Source organism: Clarias gariepinus, chromosome 10 (genome assembly GCF_024256425.1).
Source record: "Clarias gariepinus isolate MV-2021 ecotype Netherlands chromosome 10, CGAR_prim_01v2, whole genome shotgun sequence".
Lineage (NCBI taxonomy): Eukaryota > Metazoa > Chordata > Actinopteri > Siluriformes > Clariidae > Clarias > Clarias gariepinus.
In genome coordinates, this window is record NC_071109.1 from 22,448,802 (window position 1) to 22,468,901 (window position 20,100).

The following is a 20,100-nucleotide window of genomic DNA, read 5'->3' on the forward strand; positions in this document are numbered from 1 at the left end:
CTACTGGCAATGAGGAAACCAGAGAACGAAGAGGAAACCCACATGGACAGAGGAAGAACACTGAAACTCCATATAGATGTTAAAACCAACTAAAAAGCCGAAAAGCATCAATGCAACCCGCTGCACCACTGGCCCGTCCTTGTCTCATACATATTTTGTGTAGAACTACTACACAGTCACGGGTGCAGAAAATTCTAGCTGTTTTATTTGTGTAGTTACTAGTAGCTTATTCAGGCACCTCTCAAACTCCATTTAGACAAGTTTTTATTGACCCCCCCCCCCCTTTAATTGCTATGAGTGTCTGTTTAGTAAAGGGTGGTTGCCATAACTATATATTTAAAAATCTGGGTTTTATATTCTGTTCCTTAACTGATGGTTGCTGTATGATGTCTGGCTCCCCTCTAGCTGTAAGGAGATGATACAATACTGTTGACCTCAACCTTTTACTACCTACTAGCATACATACACACCACTCAAACACTACAGACAATTTGCAAACAACAATCAGCCTACAGTACATTTCTTTGGATTATGAAAGGAAACTGGAGTACCTTAAGTATACCCACCAAGAGGAGAACATGCAAATTCTACACACGAGGCGAGATTCAAACCCCCAACCCTGGAGGTGTGAGGCTGCAGTGCTAACCAGTAAGCCACCATGCTGTTGGACTTCATATATTAAACTAAACTTTCGAATAAATTTTGTATAACGGCTCTGCATTCCAGGTAAGGTCTTTTGTGCCTTGGACACAACGCTAAATCCATTTACTCCTGACTCTTAACTGTATTTTTATGTATGTTGGGTAAAATATATAAAGATCATAGACACCGATCAGCCATAACATTAAAACCCTTAACATTGAGAACCAATTTTGGGTCCCTCTTGTGCCACCAGGTTGCCCTAGCACATCTAAGCTTGGCTCTGCCAGGTCTCTGGGGGTGTGCTGTGGTGTCTGACACCCGGATGTTGGCAGTGGATTCTTTGGGTGCAGGGTGAAGTTTCCTTGGATCGGACTTCTTTGTCTAGCACATCCCCTTGGTGCTTGATCAAATTGGGATCTGGGGAATTTGGGGTCTGGCCAACAGCCCAACAGCCAGGGCTCTTTGCCTGCTGGGTGTTATGGTGCCTTTCCCATGGCCAGCATTTGGCTTTGGCATTCTGACTTTTTCTATGATCTATAATGTATTGGTGCTGCAATCGCTTTTCTGTTGGACCAGCCAGGCTGGCTTTTGGTGCCCGTGGGCATGCGTGTGCCTTGGGTGTCCATGATCCTGTGACCGGTTTGCTGGTGTATAATTGGTGATCAATGTTTTTCAGTTCAGCAGCGTTGATGTTATACCTGATTGGTGTACACACAACATAATCTTCATCTGCCCAGGATTATAATTGGCAGTATAATATAGCTGTTATTTATCATGAATGTCTTAAAACAAAGTGTTTTCCAAACAAGATTTTATAGTTCATTAAAACTTAAGGGTTCATTACATTGATAGAAACACACTAATGATGATTTAACCACACTAAAGTTACCAAGCTGTGTCTTTGATTATGCTGTACTGCATTTGCTCTGGAGAACTGTATATGATCGTAAACCAGTGAGCAGAGTCATTTCATCTACCAGACACTGTCAGTACTAAAGGTGCACGCAGTGAGCAGTAATTTACCAAATGTACATCAGTTAAATGGGGCAGTATGTGCAATTTTAAATTGCAAATCCGATTCTTTAAAGGCAATGCCATCAGGGAGATAAGCACTAGATAAGACTACAGCTTTAAAGAACAAGTTCAGTGTCCTGCAGAGTCTTATATTAAAAGCATCATGCAAATGAAATCGTCCCAGAGTTAAAGCGCTAAAGGCAAGCTTCATAATCCAATTAATCAGTGTCTGGTCTGCAATTTCTTTTTAAGGAGGGGGCACTGCACTAAAAAGAAATCTGTCTGAAATCTATGGAATCTTTTTTTTTTTTATCAGCATCTGTGGTGTTTCTTTCATTTTTTTTCCTAAGAGAAAATATGCATTATTTATGGTAGTCAGTATGGGTGTGTAAAGCTTACAATAAGCCTATAATAAAACAAAGGCAGTTGTTTATTGTAAATGGTGAAACTCACTTTATGTAACGAATATGGCGGCTTAGTGGTTAGCACTGTCGCCTTGCACCTCCAGTGTTGTGGTTAGATTCCTGCCTCAGGGTGTGTGTGCATGGTTCTCCCAGTGCTTTGTGGGTTTTTTCGGTGTATTTTGGTTGCCTCACACAGTCCAAACACATGTGGATTAGGTTACCTGGCATTTCTAAATTGCCCGTAGTGTGTAAATGTTGACCAGAGGTCCCACCACAGTCGTAAATTGGGAATAAATACAATGGTAATCATCATCGGCCTCTACGGCCCCTAGTTGCACCACAGAGGTTTCTAGATGGATGGAACGTACCAACTGGCATGTTCTATGGAGGTGAGAGGATGCCAGAGATCATGTGAAACTCCACAAAGACAGGAACCAAAGCTTATAAGTGAAAAGCCTGGAGTGGTGAGACAGCACCACCAAGCCGCTGCGTTCGGACCTTATTACTGATCATTCCTAAAATAAATGATGAATCATGCTGTCTTTCTTGAAGGTGTGAAAGTGTGCTGCTAGACGGTTCTTGACTGAATCCCAAGAAGATTATGAAGTGATTTTAGTCAGATCCAGTGTAGTGCACGCTCCGTCTGTGCGCGAGCGTGTGTGCGCGTGCTCCGTATGCGCACGTGCTGTCACTTCAGTGCTGGACAGCGCCGCGGTGAGTGGGCGGGGCAACTCGGGCACTGCGGCCGCTGCTGTGGGGAGGTGGGGGGGGGGGGCGGGGTGGATCAAAGGGTCCTGCACCGTTTTATTTTTTCTTCTTCTTTCTTTTCACTCTCAGGCTGCGGTTAGTCTGCACCATCCCATTACAATTCGTAGCAGATCAGCTGAAGAGATCACAGGCGAGAGCTATAGGAGCTGTAGGATTTGGCGCGTTAGCTCCGCCCCCTCCGCGCTCCAGAAGGTGGAAAATCCCGTCTTAACTCAAATCCCCATTTCCGCCTCCAGTGCCCTTCACTCACACCGTCTCGTGCTGTTTCTTCCAGCATTTTTTTTATTATTTTATTTTACAAATATATATATTTAAGTCAGGATCCTCGGCTTGGTTTAAGCACTTGCTTTTTTACTCGGAGATTCCTTGCTGATCCCAGCGCACATCTGATCCAGTGGATGCGACCCGAGCCCCAGCCGGTACCAGCTGATCTAACTCCGAGACAGGTGCTGTAGACATGAGACGCAGCGCGATGGAGCCGCTGATCGCATGCTGATGTTTGCGTCCACGATGGATTCTTGTATGTCCGCCTTAAGCTTCCGATTTCACGGCATCATAAATGGAGGAGGAGAGTGACAACCGCAAGATCAACAACAGCTTCCTTCGGGATCACAACTATGCAACAGAAGGTGAGTGGAAAGTAACCCGAATTTGTGGTCCATGTTCGAGGCACGGATCACTGTAGGTAGGCTGAGTCAGGCTGGACTGGAGGATACATGTTGCGCACACACACGACCCCGCCTTACACGTTCGTACACGTTTCTCTAACACGGTGAGAAATCTGGACGCAAATAGTTGGGGATAAATCTGCGCCTTTATACGGGATTAAAGTGCACTAGAGAGGGAACCATGTGCCTCCTTTATTTATTTAATTTTTTTCACATTCCGATCTTGGGTGTCACTATGGCACCATTCAGCATTCGCAGAGTGACTCAGATGTTGCATTGCAGAGATTTAGAGGCCGTGTTTGCGTCGACACTCTGGTATGAAAGGAATGATACTAGACGTACTACATCAACTCTCTGATCATCTATAAATAGCCTAGATGTGGTGATGATGATGATGATGAGGGTGGTTGTGGCGATGGTCATTTTAATTACATATTAATCAGGCATCATAATAGAAATTAGATAACTGTTTCTTATTTAGTCTTAAGATTATGTTTTCTGAGATTATAATCTTAAAGACAAAGGCAGCTCTGTCTAGAAGAACCTGGATGTTGCAGACTCACAGGCCCTGGCGCAAGCACCAGAAATCGATCTGCTGTCTGTGAAATAGCACGGCATGCATTAGAAGTAAAGCATAATTTTCATCCTGGTCACGGTGTGAGGTGGGGACACACCCTGAGTGGGACGACGTCGCAGGTCACCATATACGCACACCATTCACCCACTCCTTCCCACCAAGGAACAATTCATCATGGACCGATCCATCTTTCAGGGTGGAGAACACACGGAGGAGGTCCACATGGACACTGGGAGAACATGCACAGAAACTCAGACACAGACAGGAACCTGAGGTCATATTTAAACCGGAGCTTTTTTTTAAATTTTATTAATTATTGTTTTGTATTGCATTCTCTTAAATTGGCAGTAGGTTCAAGATAGGATACAGTCCAATGTAATGTGCGTAGAGCTTAGATGGGGGTCAAAAGAAGGCACCTTTCTGGTCATTGATTAAAATCCATGTGAGCTTCTATAAAACTGAGGCAGTGGAAAGATGCAATCAGCAGCCTGCAAACACAGACACTCACCATTTATGACCCCTCTGAGGGCCCCAGGCCAGTCTGTAAATCAAACTTGTAACTCTTAGTCTCACAAATACATGCACAGCATGAGCAGCCTGTACCCCACTGGCTGTAAATGCCCTGTACTGTCTGTCTGAGGCATGGGCATGCTGGTACTCTGTGAGTTTGTAGGCGGAATTGAACACTGAACGCCCATTAGAGGTTGGCTGCATTAAGTGGAGAATTAGATAAAGGCAAAAGCTTCTTTACGAAAACCACACTACAGTTTTTTTTTTTTATTCAGGGTCAATCTAGAGGCTGGGAATTCTTCTGAGTAAATGATATATAAGGTCCAGATCGCAACCCTAACGGATAAATTGAATCTTGCATGCCAGCCTCATTAATCCCCCCTCCCCCTTATTCTCTGTAATCAGACATAAAGATTTTTCCAGTTACAACGGCACAGACATTATAATGGTCAGCTGTAGTGTAAATTCACCTCCTATTGCATTTAGGGACTTATTACATGCAGTATTCACATTATTATAGAGTGAGATTTCACAGAGTGAAAATGTTCTCGTCATCCCCCACCTCTAATATGAGCCCTATATGCAGTAATTTACTGACTGGACAACAAACGTGATAACGGTATCTCCCCAGTGTGGACATCCTGAAGCTGTGGATGCCTCATATTATAATGACGAGGGCACTTTGACACGTTGCCTTTTCTGCTATAGAAATAAACACAGAGGCCTGACTGGATTTTTAGGTGGGTGCCCTAGATTGAAGTGATGAAGGAATTCTCCAGTGGGATCGCACGTAGCTGAGCAGATAGCGGTATAATGCACTGGAGGTTTGGCTGTACACATGGATAATTGCTTGTATTCCTTTCGAAAATTGCAAAATATGATTATACTGATTTAACTGACCTTTCTCTGCACAATCGGTGCAAGTGACCCGATGACCCAATAGGATGACCTTGCAGAATACACCCCCAACACGTCCAGACTACGTTGTCTAATTTATTAAAGTGCCACAGTTCAGGTAATTCAATTTCACAAGGTAACTTTGTAACCCTGCTAGTGGTTTCTAAAGTCCCAGACCTAATAAAGTACTGACAGGCATCCCATAGGGTACAGAGGGTAAGAATGAGGTATGCAAATGTGCCTGAAATTACCAGTATGCCCTCTATTAGTGTTTCCCTTTTGTATTAAACAGTATAGAATAAAATCAAATTAGCACATGATCATGGTGGGGGGCTTAAAGACATTTTACATATTGCCGAAGTGTTAATATTTAATGAATGACCTCTTAAAGCTGTGTTGATCTGAAGTAAATTAGTTCAAATATTTGCTTTTGTACTAGAGGCTAGGGTATTCATTCATTCTAATGATAGTCATGGGAGTCATAGATGACATAGGTATATAGTAGGAGTATTGCCACTTTGGTAGTAGGATAAATATATTAAATATAATTTTTTGAAATATAAAAAAACTTCCATCACTGCCTCAGCTATTTTAATATGAGAATGAATGAATGCATGTGAGCTTTTCAAAAAAGCTATTTTGGATGAACTGGTTATATGTATTTATAATCCGCTAGCATATGTGGTAGTATAGCTCATTAGGCTACCTAATTGAATCGGTATGGTGGAACCAATCAAGTTAACGATTCTACAAAGATGCAGCATTTTTTCCATATTTTGTTTTTTGGCAATTTTCCCTTTTGCATTTGATCACTCTCTAAATATGTTGCATTATTGCATTATTTTTTCAAAGAAACAATGGATGCAGGTCTTGTTAAACCTCTAGGTTAGAATAAAGTATAGTTTTTCCAAACATCTGTTTCCATCTGTGTATTTAAATTAAAAAAATAGAACAAACAAATTTCAGGGTCAAACGATAGATTTTTAAATGGTTCGATTCCCACGCTTAATTGGTTCTTCAGTAATGGAGTCAATGTGGCATTTGAATTAATACAAATTCCCATATCTCTTATTCTCCAGCGTGCACGCTTTAAGCACAGAGACAGCAGTACAGACTCAATGCTCTTCATTAGCATAAGAGAGATGCCGTCAGGATGACGTTCGGCTAATAGCGGCAGGATTGATGTGATGGTGCTGTTAAGGAGGCTCGGCTTTCATCTTCATTTGCGCATGGTGGGCTTAATTGCCCAAAACGTACATGCTTACATATTTCGTCATGCCTGCGTTTGTGCTAAACAACCTGCTTTCTGATTAAGAACATGCTGGAGAAAGGATTTGCAGCTGTATGGCTAATGCAATCATAAGGTGCGTCACAGACAAAGCATCTGTAGCATGCATGGCTTGACAGTGATGGATTTGTGGTGTGGTATTGTGGCCTGTTCAAAGGGTTCTGGGACCGGAGAAATGATAATAGCAGAGGCTTATAATGTTTTTATACTTAAAGACATTATATGTTTAATTAAAAACTGTTATACTAATAGGTCAGTGATTAAAGGTCAGTCATAGTAGGGCCTTTGTATTGTTTAACAGCTATAGTAATGCTAACTAAGCTACACTATTTATCATTATTTGTGCTTTTTTAACATAGTTGATTAAGGGAGAACCATTGATTGCTTTCCAAATGGCTAGACACAGATCTATTAATATACAGTTTGTAGATTAAATTATGCCATTTTTTTCCATTATATTTAATCACTGTAATTCAATTTCTTTCTCCCATAATTTAATACGGCACTGGTATTGATAGAGCGTGTATAAGATCTTCTTTGATGATTGGCGTATATCTGAAGATTTGGTTGGTTTTCTCGAACCCAGTTCATACTATAAATTCACACTTTTTAATTAGCTAGAGTGTAAGAGCTGAAGTGTAACACAGCACTCGTAAAACCAGCAATTCTTACCCCCAGTTTCATTCAATTGTATGTAGACAAGGCTTAAATAATGAGCTGATGAAATATTTATTAGCATGCCTTACTGTTGTTGCTAGATATATTATTAGAGCCGTTTGAAGGATTTGTTTTTGTCTACTGCTTTGAAATAGAATACATTATCATTAACGTATGATTAAAAGAGATGGATTACGTTTTAAACAAGGCTAAACAGCACCAATATTCATGGAGATTAATATGCTAGATTTATTTATTTTCATCTTCCTTTGCGTGTTAATCTCTTCTCTTTTTTTTCTACTTGGTCTAAGATGGAGTGTTCACAGTGAAGCCGCGCTGGTAAAAATAGCAGCACGGTCCCTGAGCACTCAGAACACAGCCTAGACATGCAGACATGTATGGTTTGATGGGGGCTGATACTCATACTCCCACCCTGCCAGCACAATTTACACCCGGTCTCTCACTAACGGTTAATGCCTCACACAGTAAAGAACAAGTCAGTGTTATTATTGCTACTACTGGAATGAAAGAGTTTGGGGGGGCTTTTGGTTTGGGAGGGCTTTGGTGGGGGGCGAACTGCAGCAAACAAGACTGCCAACACAAATCTCCCCAGGCTACAGTTTAAGATTTCGGTCGTAAAAAGAAATATCTCTCGAACCCAACGGGGCCACATTGATTATTCAGGAGAAAACTGAGGCGAAAACATTGTGGGTCAGAGAGAGAGAGAGTGGGTGGGTGGGGGGTTCTTAGACACATTATCCACTGCTGGGTGCACAAAATTTTTACTGTGGGATATACCCCATATGGGAGCAATAATGAGAAATAAAAAAAAATATCTTGCCTCACCATTACGTCTGAAAAGCCAAACTCTTATAAATGAACTGAACAGACGCACTGTACAAAGACAGACACCCTCACACACACAAACACATCCACCTTTTGGTTGTATGATTAACAGTACACTCAATTACTGAGCTTCTCCGCTTTCTCTCTTTGTATTCAATGTATATTTTACACACTTCATTGTGTTTTGCACATCTGTGGGAAAATTAGATATTTGTTAATGATGTGTGAAAAGATGGCCAATACTAGCTTTCAGACAATGTCCTCCCTATACCCCCACACACACCGCACACACATCCTCACACTCCATTCTACCATTTTCCATTTTTTTCTCTCCAAGAAACGGGGTTAATTGGCTTTTACTCTCTTCTCTACACAGCAAAGTATTGTCGAGACAGAGGCCCCCACGTCTAGGAAGTGCAATAGCAAGCCAGCAGCCACGGCGTTTGGGATCAGCAGGTGGTAGAGATGATTACCCCAGTGTGCACTGTTCTCAGATCACGGCTCGCGTCTGCCGAAATGAGTCCAGACCCGCTGTGTTTGCTGGCCCACCAGCTGCCCTTTCTATCTCTCCGCTTTTGAAATAGCCAGACATCGACTCGCGGATACGTCTGCTGATTGGGGAGTCAGTCGATATACCCGATACATGTTACAAAGCACGAGCGACTAGTAGCACAGCAGTCCAGTGGCTTTAACTCGTGTTTGTTGTAGGGTGAATTAAGAGAAAGAGATTGATTGGTTGATTTGGCGTCATTTTCCAGTGTGAAAACCTCACAGGAGGACGTGATTGTGCTTGAACGATCAGAATAAAATTCCACTGAGCTCGTCTTCCCAGCAACAAAGCTGTTGCTCAGTGGAAAGAAGGAGAGCGAACAGAAAGCAAACATTATAAAGGTTTTGAGCACCATGTCTAGTAGTGCTTTTCACAGATATTCTGTTACAGTAATAACTATATTATCCTGCATTTTTCATTATTTTTATTCCTAAATAATCTCTACTGTAAATTGTAACTGTGCTGTGTAGGGCTGCAAGATATTTGTTAAAATGATTTTTTCTCCATGGGAATAGAGATCAAGATACTAATTGCCATAAAAAGGTCACTTTTCCTTATTTCAGAAACCTTAAAGTGAATTATTTAAAAGCTGTTGAACACAAATGAAATGTAGTAACAACTAAAAATACCTAATAAATAGCGTCTGTGCTTTTTGGACACTCAGACAACTCCAGTACTTGATCATTACATCCATCACATTAGTTTTATCATTATTTTTTTTATTAGTATACAGTAAAAGTCACAGTGTTTGTTACAGTTAGTTTGAACCTGTACAGGGTAAGCGCTATAGAAGATGAATAAAGAAATTAATAAACTATTTCGTGAGATAATAAACATAAGAATAAAATAAAATGGTTTGATACAGAAAGCAGTCTGTAGGTCTGCATCCATGTTATACTGTGATATTTTATTTTATTTTTTATTAATCATGCAGCCATAGGGCTGAGTGGGGTCAACCTCCTGAGCAAGGTATCGCTTTAATGTACTCCAGGTTTAAACAAATTACTGTTTAAAATAGCAATTATTTAGTTTTTCAGGCTTTTTTTTTTTTACCAAAAGTAAAACATTACAGAGTGAAATTTGTTTAAATATATTAGTTAGCATTCATACTGTATTTAATAAGTTTATAAATCTCAGGATTAAGATGACGAAAGAGTAGTTATTGTATTTGCAAAAGTCTGTTTCTGTAAGTTGAAGACGAAACTATGCTTTTTACTAGGTTTTTAATAATGAGAAGGTTTAACAAGTATTCTTAAAGTTCATTGCAAAAATACACTGCCTGTACAGAAACAAGTGGCAGTTTTAGAAAGTGTCAAATATTTGGCCAGCTTCAAGTAAAAGAAAATAAAAACATAAAACTTACTGGATTCGGGTTAAGAACTATCCAAAGCATCATTAAAACATGGAAGGATAGTGCTGGAACCAGACGAAATGTCATCGAGGTGTACAAAACAAATACAAAAGAATTAAAGTCACATCGTTAAAAAAATCAACTGTAGAAATCACACCAATGTTTAATTTTGGAGTTAAGAGCATTTCCACAATGCAACAAGAGCTCATGGGTGGCCATAAGAAAACCACTTGTTAGTAAGAGTAACTGGAAAAGGGGCTTCACATAAAGATTTTGAAGAATTGAACAATGATAAAAGGACATGAGTCCAGACTGACCCTGATGGATAAGAAGGGAAGCTCATGAATCGATGCCCCCATCATGCATTGTGTGCACACTGTACAAGCCTCTGGAGGCAGTGTTATGATCTGGGGTTGCTTCAGTTGGTCAGGTCTAGGCTCAGTAACGTAATGTGGCAATAAAAGGAAGTCAGCTGACAACCTGCATGTACTAAATGATCATTTTGTCACATCAGTGGAGTCCCAGGAAGAAAAAAACTTTTTTTTTAAAAAAGTGCTTCTAGGAAAATGAAAACCATTGTGTGCCATAATCAAAGCTAAAGGCTGTCAAATAAAATATTATAGTGTGTGAATTTCTTTTTTGGCCAGGCAGTGCACTTCCCTGGCAAAGTGAGTTTCATACTCTGTTCACTAACAGAATTTAAACACAGACTGTGAAAAGGTTTATTATAATTAGGTTTACCTTATGAATAAAAATACACTTTTTATTTTGTATTCACATTTTATTTTCCCACAGATTTTATTTGCAGATGTGTCAGAAGCTCAGTTTCTACAGGAATGTAGCTCGCTGTGGCTGTTAAGAACAAACGTGCAGAAAAGTCTCATTTGCATAATTTTTTTCTTCCGTCTACTGTGTTTGTGACAATTTCTGCAATTTCATCCCATTATACCGAGCAATGAGCTTGTGCAGTTTGGGCTCTCACCAGATCAGGACCACTGAACAGGAATACCGAACGGAGGAATGTGGGTGGAAATAGAACTAGTGAAGTCCAAATGCAATCATCTCAATTGTCATTTACAGGCTGGCACTATGACAATTCGACAGCCACCTTTATAAAATGCTGGGTAGGTAGACTCACTTTTCCAACAGACAGCACAGCAGACCAAGCCTCAGTAGCGCCTGTGCCTGAAAGCTCCATGATGGCGGGTGTGTCTCTTTGCGCATGTCTGTTTGAATGGAATCTTCTTTGCAGCCTGATCCTTTGGACATGCAGAGCTCAGCAGAAGTGTTTTAATCTCAGGAGCCATGGCCAAGGTTTAATAATGTGCTCCGCCACCCACCATCCTTCCAGCTTCCATCTTAATACCTGCGATTCAGATTACACAACTATCTTTAAACAGAAGGAAAAAAATAAACGCTATTTTTGCATTGGATGGCTATAGCATTGGTGAATCATACATGTCTGAATGTGTGGAAGTGTTCCCGGTGGTGCTGTTGAGTATCTGTAGACACACGGTGACCTACATACTGCAGTATCAGCTCCTCTCTCCTGTCATACTGCATGCGATGCTAGGGATCCACATCCTCTTTGTTTTTCCTGAAGGTTGCTAATGACCTCAAATCTCATCCATTTAGAATATCATGTCATATTATATTCCTTTTTAATTTACTCACCATGTCAGTTTCACTTCTCCATTCACTAGTCCTCATCGGCTTCCCCTGGTCTTTGAGATCCCAGTGATTTAATCATGTGCCTATTTTGTTGGCTCGAAGGGCCAGTGTACGGTACTTCTAAATACAGTAGAAGGGGAAATAAATGGGGATTGGAGTCTGTTTTGGTGCTTGGGGTGTAAGGATGTTCTTTCCCATTTCAGGCTTTTTTTTCCCCCTTAGCCACCTCGGTAATTGGGTGGCACCTACGATAGATGTTCTGCACCCGGCAGAGATGCTGCGATAGGACAGGTTGGCACGGTAACCTACTTTCCAGTGTAGGAGAGATGAGCAGCTGCTGTTTCTGTCAAGGATCTTACCAAGACAGTCTGCTGTCATGTGACTTGAAAACCTTTACCCTGGCTGCCTCGAGGATTCATACACACAGTGCTGAACTATATCACTTCAGAAAATGGGTCACTTGAGGACACATGTTCCTCATTCATTAACCAGATAGGATCTGTACGTCTAGCATGAGCAGATCCCTAGTGTCTACCTTAAGGGAGGAGAAGACGGAATACCAGAGACACAGCAAGCACATTAGAGCTTTTAGTGATTATGCTAGTCAAATGTGTTGATAATGAGGCATAACTGTATATCTGATCCATCAAGGATGCAGCCTTTTCTTAGCATTCTGATGGTCCAAACACGTTTAATGCAAAATAAAGGCCCCTGGGCGATCTGGTTTGCATAGTGGCTTCCAATTCTACTCACGAGTATGATTTCATTTCTGCCATGCTTTTCCTCTCCACTTCTATAAGAACATGCTGCCTGATGTATGATCTATGATCTGTCTCTTTGTTTCTTCGTCATTCCCCTCACCCCTCCCCAAAAAATAAACAGGGTCAGATTTATATAAATGACAGGATCAAGTGGCTCATACATCTATGCTTGCTTGTGTATAGGGGATTAAGGTTATGCTACCTATTTCGCCACTGTTTGGATGTGGGATTCACATCATGCCTGTTTATATCCCCAGACGTTCACCCTCATGTCTAGGAAACAGCAGGTCCCCCCCAGTGATAATCCCCTCAATCCTGCTTCCATCGCCACCCGCATTTACACTCTATTATACCCCTAAAGCTGGTATCAGGTCAGAGTGAGTGTGCTTAGAAAAATAAAACCTCTCACAAAGGGTTATAAAAAAAAAAGGATTTTATATGCATACATTTTGTGCAATTATTATCGCAGCTGAGTTAGACCGGCTGCAGCAACTTGAGAAAGAAATAAGTATCTTAGATTGGCAAAGGTCAGCACAGTCTGATCCTTTGGTAATCAGACTGTATTTCCAGCAGGCCTTAAACTTAGGGGTGAGGGATATGGCAAAAATATTACATCAGGTTTCTACAATACATGTATTATGATATTTAGTTTGCTCACAAACTGCCAGTAATCCAGTAATGTTGTGTTAAGAAACAAATCTGTTATAAATTGAATCAATGTCATTTTAAATCTGCTTCTAGTTTTAACCATGTATAGCCATTTATACAATTACTTTTTAAAATGTTAAATATATAAAATTATCACAATGTCAAGAATATTTCAGAACAGTCTATTGTGACAATGTATGGCAATATCAATGTGAAGTCATCATATTGTCCAGGCCTGGAGCGTATCCCAGGAGACTTTGGGCACGAGGCAGGGTATACCCTGGACCGGGTACCAGGCTATCACAGGGCACACATATACACACACATTATACACAACAGGCAGTTTGGGACGCAACCCACCAAGCTCGGGGAAAAAATGCGAACTCCACGCGCACGAGGCAGAAATCAATCCCTCGACCCTGGAGACTACCATCCTGTGTAGTTTTTACATATTAATATTATGTCTGTTAAAAATGCAATACATGTTAAGCTTGGTAATGTACTTAGTTTAACCTAAAGTTTAACCTAAAAATATTTTTTTTCCCATTATTTAATATTATTTATTTTTGTTTGTTACACTTGAAATTCTGCCCTTAATTAAAATATCTTGATACATAAATCATTTTTTGTTAGTGTAGTGGAAGGAATAATGAAAAGCCCTCATGGCTCTCATTGCTCTGGATGTTTTGACAGCACTCAAGCAAGGAAATGCGCTGAAGTCACACATCGCGGACGTAATACACCTCACCGAACCGTGATGGAAGTGGTTTCCATGGCAACAGCTTCCTCTCATCCCCCCATTCAGCAAGCTTTAAATCCACTGTGGGGGTGTGAGTAGGAAAGCTCCCTCTCTCTCTCTCACTCTCTCTTTCACTGTCTCAATGTTACATTTATGCTTCTCCATTTTTTATGAGCGTACTACTAGAGACACATTTCCACAGGGTGAAATTATTATTCTGATTTGTTTTATTTTTATGGTCTGTTCAGATTCGTAATATCTGACTGCTTGTGGATGCTGTCATTATAGGACTCCTGGTGTTTTCTCTTTAAACACTTTTAAGGAAAATATAATGAGATATTTGAAAATGAGAACTGGGGTGTGTGGCTGCACAAAGCTGCTGATTTCATAATGTCTATAAAAAGTTTCAGCTATGGTGTAATCAATGGCAAATAAACCATTGTTTCTTCTTTGTGTATTTGCTTAGAGTGTAATTGTGGTGATATGTGGTTAACAGAACAGAGGTCTCTTTTTTTGGTTAATCTGTGTTACTAAGTGTTTTTCAGTAATCTGTTTGGTTAGTGCCGGACCAGATTAGATCACTTGTGCTTGTGTAAAAGAATATTTCATTTTTATTTTGGATTTCTCCCTGATTTTTTTCCCTAATTTAGTCGTGTCCAATTCCTCCCCGTCACTAGGGGGCTCCCACATTAAGCTACTACTACCACTCAGTCGGGAGAGCCGAAGACTAACATGTGTTTCCTGAACCACGTGACACCAGCCACCCACATCTTTTCGAACTGCTCACTCACTTGCCGTTGGGGGCGGCGTAACACACTCGGAGGACAGCACTAGCCGCTCCTTCCGCTTGCGTCAGCTCACAGATGCCCCTACTTGGCCGTAGAGCCGTGATTAATGTGAGAGCACCAGGTGCCTCCCTTTTCACCCACTGAAAGAGCTCGGCCAATCAGCTCTCTCGAGGCCCTCGGCTGCGAGAGGCTACAGCATCAAACGCGGAGCAAACCAGCGATCTCCAGATGATAGGACGAGCACTTTACCACTGCTTTACTTGGAGGCTGTGAATGAGTATTTCCTAGAAATTTCCTCACTGAACAAAACCTCTAGAGAAACATGGTAGGAAAATCCTGATAAAGCAACACTGAATCTATTGTCAGGCCTACTAAACTCCTACTCTTAGCGAGTGGTTTGATTAAAAAAGGGGATTATGGTCTGGTGAATTCGCCTTGTGCAAGGTGATTTGGATTATGTTTCATGTGTCCAGTGACACGTATTTTCTGCAATATATTGGGTATTAAAAAAGATCACATATGTCAGATTATAGGTTTATATTTGTTTTATTTTGCGTGCTTCCCCGGCCTGATTTTTAGACATCTTGAGTACACAGTATCATGTTTGCACACCGTTAAACCCCTAAAGCTATGAGCGTGCCTGCTTACCCAAATCACAAAAGGGCTCCGGCTCTAAGTGTGGCCTGCATCCTAATGTGGCACGTGATGAAGTGCTGAATTACTAAAGAACAATCTTACAAGTGTTTGAGATGTAACATTTGCTTAATAACGTTACTCCTCCACTAACACTTTCTCTTTATGCAGTGTAATCTGATTCGACTTTAAAACGCTGCCAGTAGTTTTGCCGTTCTTCAGTCAGATTGAATGCGCTACAGCGTAATTCTATCTTTGTCTGCCTGCTAGACAGTGGGAGTGTGTTTGAACTCATCTCTCTCTCTCTCTTTTGCTTTTTCTGTCTGTGTCGCAGCTGACATCATCTCTACGGTTGAGTTCAACTCAACAGGGGAGCTCTTGGCCACTGGGGACAAGGGAGGACGTGTGGTGGTTTTCCAGAGGGAGCAGGAGGTAAATGCAGGAATGAACACTGATCATCCTGGAGTTTCTTCTGCAAACACTGAATGGCTGTTATATTGTTTATTAATGTATGCATTTGTCCATGTATAAATGATTATGAGCAGGACTTAATCTAATAATAAATAATTAACATACTACTACTTTCACGCAACAACAATTTTAAAACACAAAAATGTAGGTCAGCTTCGTGTTCACCTTAATCACCTGCTATAGCAATTTCCACATCTACTGATTCTTTTGGCTGACAGTAAACCACTTTAATTCTAATTCTAATTCATTGACCATGAATACATTTATATGCCGCATTACCACTGCATTATGCTTAATTCAGTTTTGTAGCTACTCAATTAGACATCCTGGTTCTGCGACCAGTCAGTAATCTTTATTGTCTACAATTTAGTGCCAGCTTCGGCTGTAGATACCGTAACCCTAACCAGTCTGTGACACTTTCGCAATCTCTCATCTAGAGTAAAAACCAACCTCAAAGAAGAGGAGAGTACAACGTTTACAGCACATTTCAGAGCCACGAGCCAGAGTTTGACTACCTAAAGAGTCTCGAGATCGAGGAGAAGATCAACAAAATAAGATGGCTGCCTCAACAGAATGCAGCTTACTTCCTTCTCTCCACCAACGGTGAGTGACCCGTGAGATTTAGGAGTTGAAAGAGTCCCAACTCTTATTTGTTGAGCTGATTTAAATGTTTTAATTCTCTGGATAGAGATGGAAGTTCTTATCAACCGTGCCTTCTAAGCTATGTTTAAAATATAAATATGATGTGCAGTAGGAACAAGTAAACACCAAATATATAATCAGTAATATACACTACCTGGCCAAAATTTTAAATGGGTTTTGGGTCTTTCTTAAACAGTTGTAAACACAAAGTTGGAAGCACACAGTTGGGTCTGATGTCTTTATCTGCTTTTCAGTGGAAATAAGGGGCTTAAACAGTGAGGTTCATGAAACATATTTTGTCCAAAGTTGGAATGAAGTGTGTTAGGTATACATACTGTACATACACCATGACCGACTATTTAGCCATCCATCTTGGATGGATCTATAGTCCAACTAGGGACCATGGAGGCCAACAGTTTATTCCTATCTTGTACGACCGTAGTAGGACTCAGGGAATTAAACCCTGGACCTGAAGGTGCAAGGCGACAGCACTAATTACTAATCCACCGTGCTGTGCCACCTACACCATGACCCTAATGCGGTCTATATTGTCACAGAACCATATGTTGACATATTAAAATTATATTAATATAATTTGTATTTGTTTTTAAAGCATTATAATATGATTATTGGTTCAGTCTTATTAAAGAAATTAAGGTTATTTTGAAGTTATTTCAGACGATATACCTGACATACTTCATGAGCTGGAAAGCTGCCACTATTGTGCCAGATTGTGTGTTCTCTTGTTGCTTGTTCTCCTCTCTCACTCGCTTTCTCTCTCTCACTCTCAGACAAAACTGTGAAGCTGTGGAAGATCAGTGAGAGAGATAAAAGACCAGAGGGCTACAATCTGAAGGATGAAGATGGGAGGATCCGAGACCCTGCCACCATCACATCGCTACGGGTCAGCACGATACTAACGCCTCTCAAGGCATCATTACGGTGTTGAGTAAAAAATTTTAGTAATGCACAAAACATTGAGGCAAAAATGTGTAGAGATGGATGATCTATGGTAAATCTACGCCATATCTCTACAGTAGTTACAGAAGATTTGAAGGTTTTTGGGCATTTCAGAAATACAAAATGTGCAATTCTGCAATCCTGACATCACTGCTATATAACTAGACTTACCGCTGTACAGAGACTTGCAGCGAAAATGCGAAGAAAATATACAGCAGCATCAGTGCTTTGTCTAATTTGGTGACTAACTCTTTCTTTGTCAAAAACTGAAAGGCTAGCTTTAGAATTCTTTAGAATTTATTCACTATAACGATGACTGGCTTGAACTTGACAGACTGCTTTGTGAAATTCATTTCCGGACAAAACCGAAGGCAGAGCGTGGCAGTTTGCCCGAAGCTTTATGGTATGTTTTGTAGTTAAAGGTACGTGTAGCAGTCAATTTTCAGTTTAATTCCCATGTGAAAATCACATTTTGTGTGCTTAGAGCCAGCACTGATAAATGATCTGTTATCATCAATAGACACTGTCTTTCTCCTAATCAAAGGCAGCTGGTGAGAGTGATGATTGTGTGCAATGAAGGAGACGTGATCATTTCTCTCTCTCTCTCTCTCTCTCTCTGTCTCTCTCTCTTTCTGTCTCTCTATTGTGCACTTTCACCCCTCCTTCCAAATTGAATTCAGATACAAAAGAGGGCATGACTCAGAGTGTCCATTAATGTTTACTGCAGTATCTCTGTTTACGGCTTCATGGCCTAATGGATTAAAGCACGCTGCTCCTGTGCCATTGTCTGGAAGATTAGCCTGACACGGGGTGATGGCAGGGAAAGGGTGGCAATCCTATTTGAAGCATAAAATATATGTGTGCTAGAGACGGTAGGAGGGACTTATCAGCACACACAGGCAAAGGAGTGAAAACTGGTAGAGTGTCGAATGCACATCTAGTTCATAGTCCAAGGAGTTTATTATTTTTTGGGCAGTCCTCATTGCCAGCACCATATTCTAGCATTGCATCATGCTTTGATGCTTTCATTCTTAATAATAGACAGGTGTGAAGGACGGATGGTCGAGACAGTTGGGTGCAAAAGTTTGATGAAAAGTAGAAAGACGGGACCCGTTATTTTTTGGATCTAAACAAACCAGTTTTATCTATTTCCCCTAATGTGACATCATATAAGTAGATCCCCTCCTCAATACATCGAGTTTGAGAATATAAAAAATACATTATCTGAGAGTGTTTCAGCTGGAGTATTACCTAATAAACTTCGGAGAGCTCTGAGACCTGTGATAACTTGTTAAAGAAATGGTTAAACACGGAACCTTTAAATCCCATTCATGCAGTTATTTTTGTTTATAACCTAATATTTTCAAACTGAAAAATATTGGATTTAAAGCCATAACCATAATTCTGACCAGGCAGCTACTAAAGACCTCGTTATTACCCAACCCACCAAGCACAGGGAGAACTTCATGCACTCAGACCTGAGGTGGGAATCAAACCCCAACTCTGGAGGTGTAGGGCGACAGTGCTAACCATTATGCTGCCTGAGCAAATATTTTCTCCCCCAAAATTTTACTGTATTCTGTTCACTGCTCATTGACCTTTGGGCGGAGACTGAAATGAAAAAAATGGTTAAATGAAAACATTTATTCTGCGAGTTGTGTGTGTTCCAGCCTACTCTCAAACAAGAAAAAACACATATATCAGCATGCATGACAACAACCAGGCATCCTTTGATTTCATTATAGTCATAAGAACGAACGCTGTTAGTTGTGAATAAATGACTTCAAGTGGCATCTTAAACTGCCACCACCTAATTCATATTCATATCTAAAAACTCACTCAGACAGTTTAAGAGCCCGAAGATAATGATTAGTGTAGTCGAGGTTGCTCTAGGGCTTGATTTTAAACACCTCTCATGCTGTGTGGAGAAGCTTTATTGCCTTGTGCTATAGGAGGAGGAAATCACACTAAGAGAGGCTTCCTGCTGCTTCAAAACGTGCCATTTTGGGCCGAGGCACGCTCCACATCTGCATGGTGCAATTAGCACCTGCAGGAGGGGCTTTAGTGCAGCACAGAATAGACACAGCACAGTGGGACGTGAAATACAATGGCACGATTCCAGAATAGCCATTATGGTGGTCTTTAGCCCCGATCAGTGGAGAAGAGATGCCAATGTGATGCTGTTTTTTTCCTGCATGTTTAACCTAAAACAAATATTTGTAAAGAAAACGTGTCTTGTCTTTGGGTAGGGTTTAAATTATAAATAAAAATTCAATAAATAAATTCAATAAATGAAAATATTGAAATGCTAAATAAGAACACTTTTCTGAAATACTGTAGATCTGCATATTTTTTTAAGTATGTTTAGCGATTCTGGTGCTAGTTTTGAGGTAGAGAATGAATTCCCATAGGCAGCGATTTCAAAAGGTACTGTTGCCTTTCACCTCCAGGGTCCAAGTTTGATCCCGCCTCGAGGTCTGTGTGCATGGAGTGTGCATCTTCTCCTCCTGCTCGCTCCGATTTCCTCACACAGTCCTAACACTTGCATGTTTGGCTAATTGGTGTTCCCAAATTTTCTGTAGTGTTTGTGTCCTACGATGGATTGGCACCCCATC

The 20,100-nt window shown here is 40.8% G+C and overlaps 1 protein-coding gene across 2 annotated transcripts in view; it reads left to right on the forward strand.

The window, feature by feature from the left end:
- LOC128531719 (serine/threonine-protein phosphatase 2A 55 kDa regulatory subunit B beta isoform-like) overlaps nt 1–20,100 on the forward strand; it is a 52,064-nt gene that overhangs the window by 21,275 nt on the left and 10,689 nt on the right. The window contains exons 1-4 of one of the 2 annotated variants that reach the window (XM_053505824.1): nt 2,916–3,457; nt 15,747–15,844; nt 16,321–16,486; nt 17,317–17,429. In XM_053505824.1, the coding sequence (XP_053361799.1) occupies nt 3,388–3,457; nt 15,747–15,844; nt 16,321–16,486; nt 17,317–17,429 (447 nt within the window). In that variant the 5' untranslated portion in view covers nt 2,916–3,387. Of the gene's footprint in view, nt 1–2,915; nt 3,458–15,746; nt 15,845–16,320; nt 16,487–17,316; nt 17,430–20,100 lie in introns of those variants that run through there. The other variant, XM_053505823.1, reaches the window with a different exon arrangement.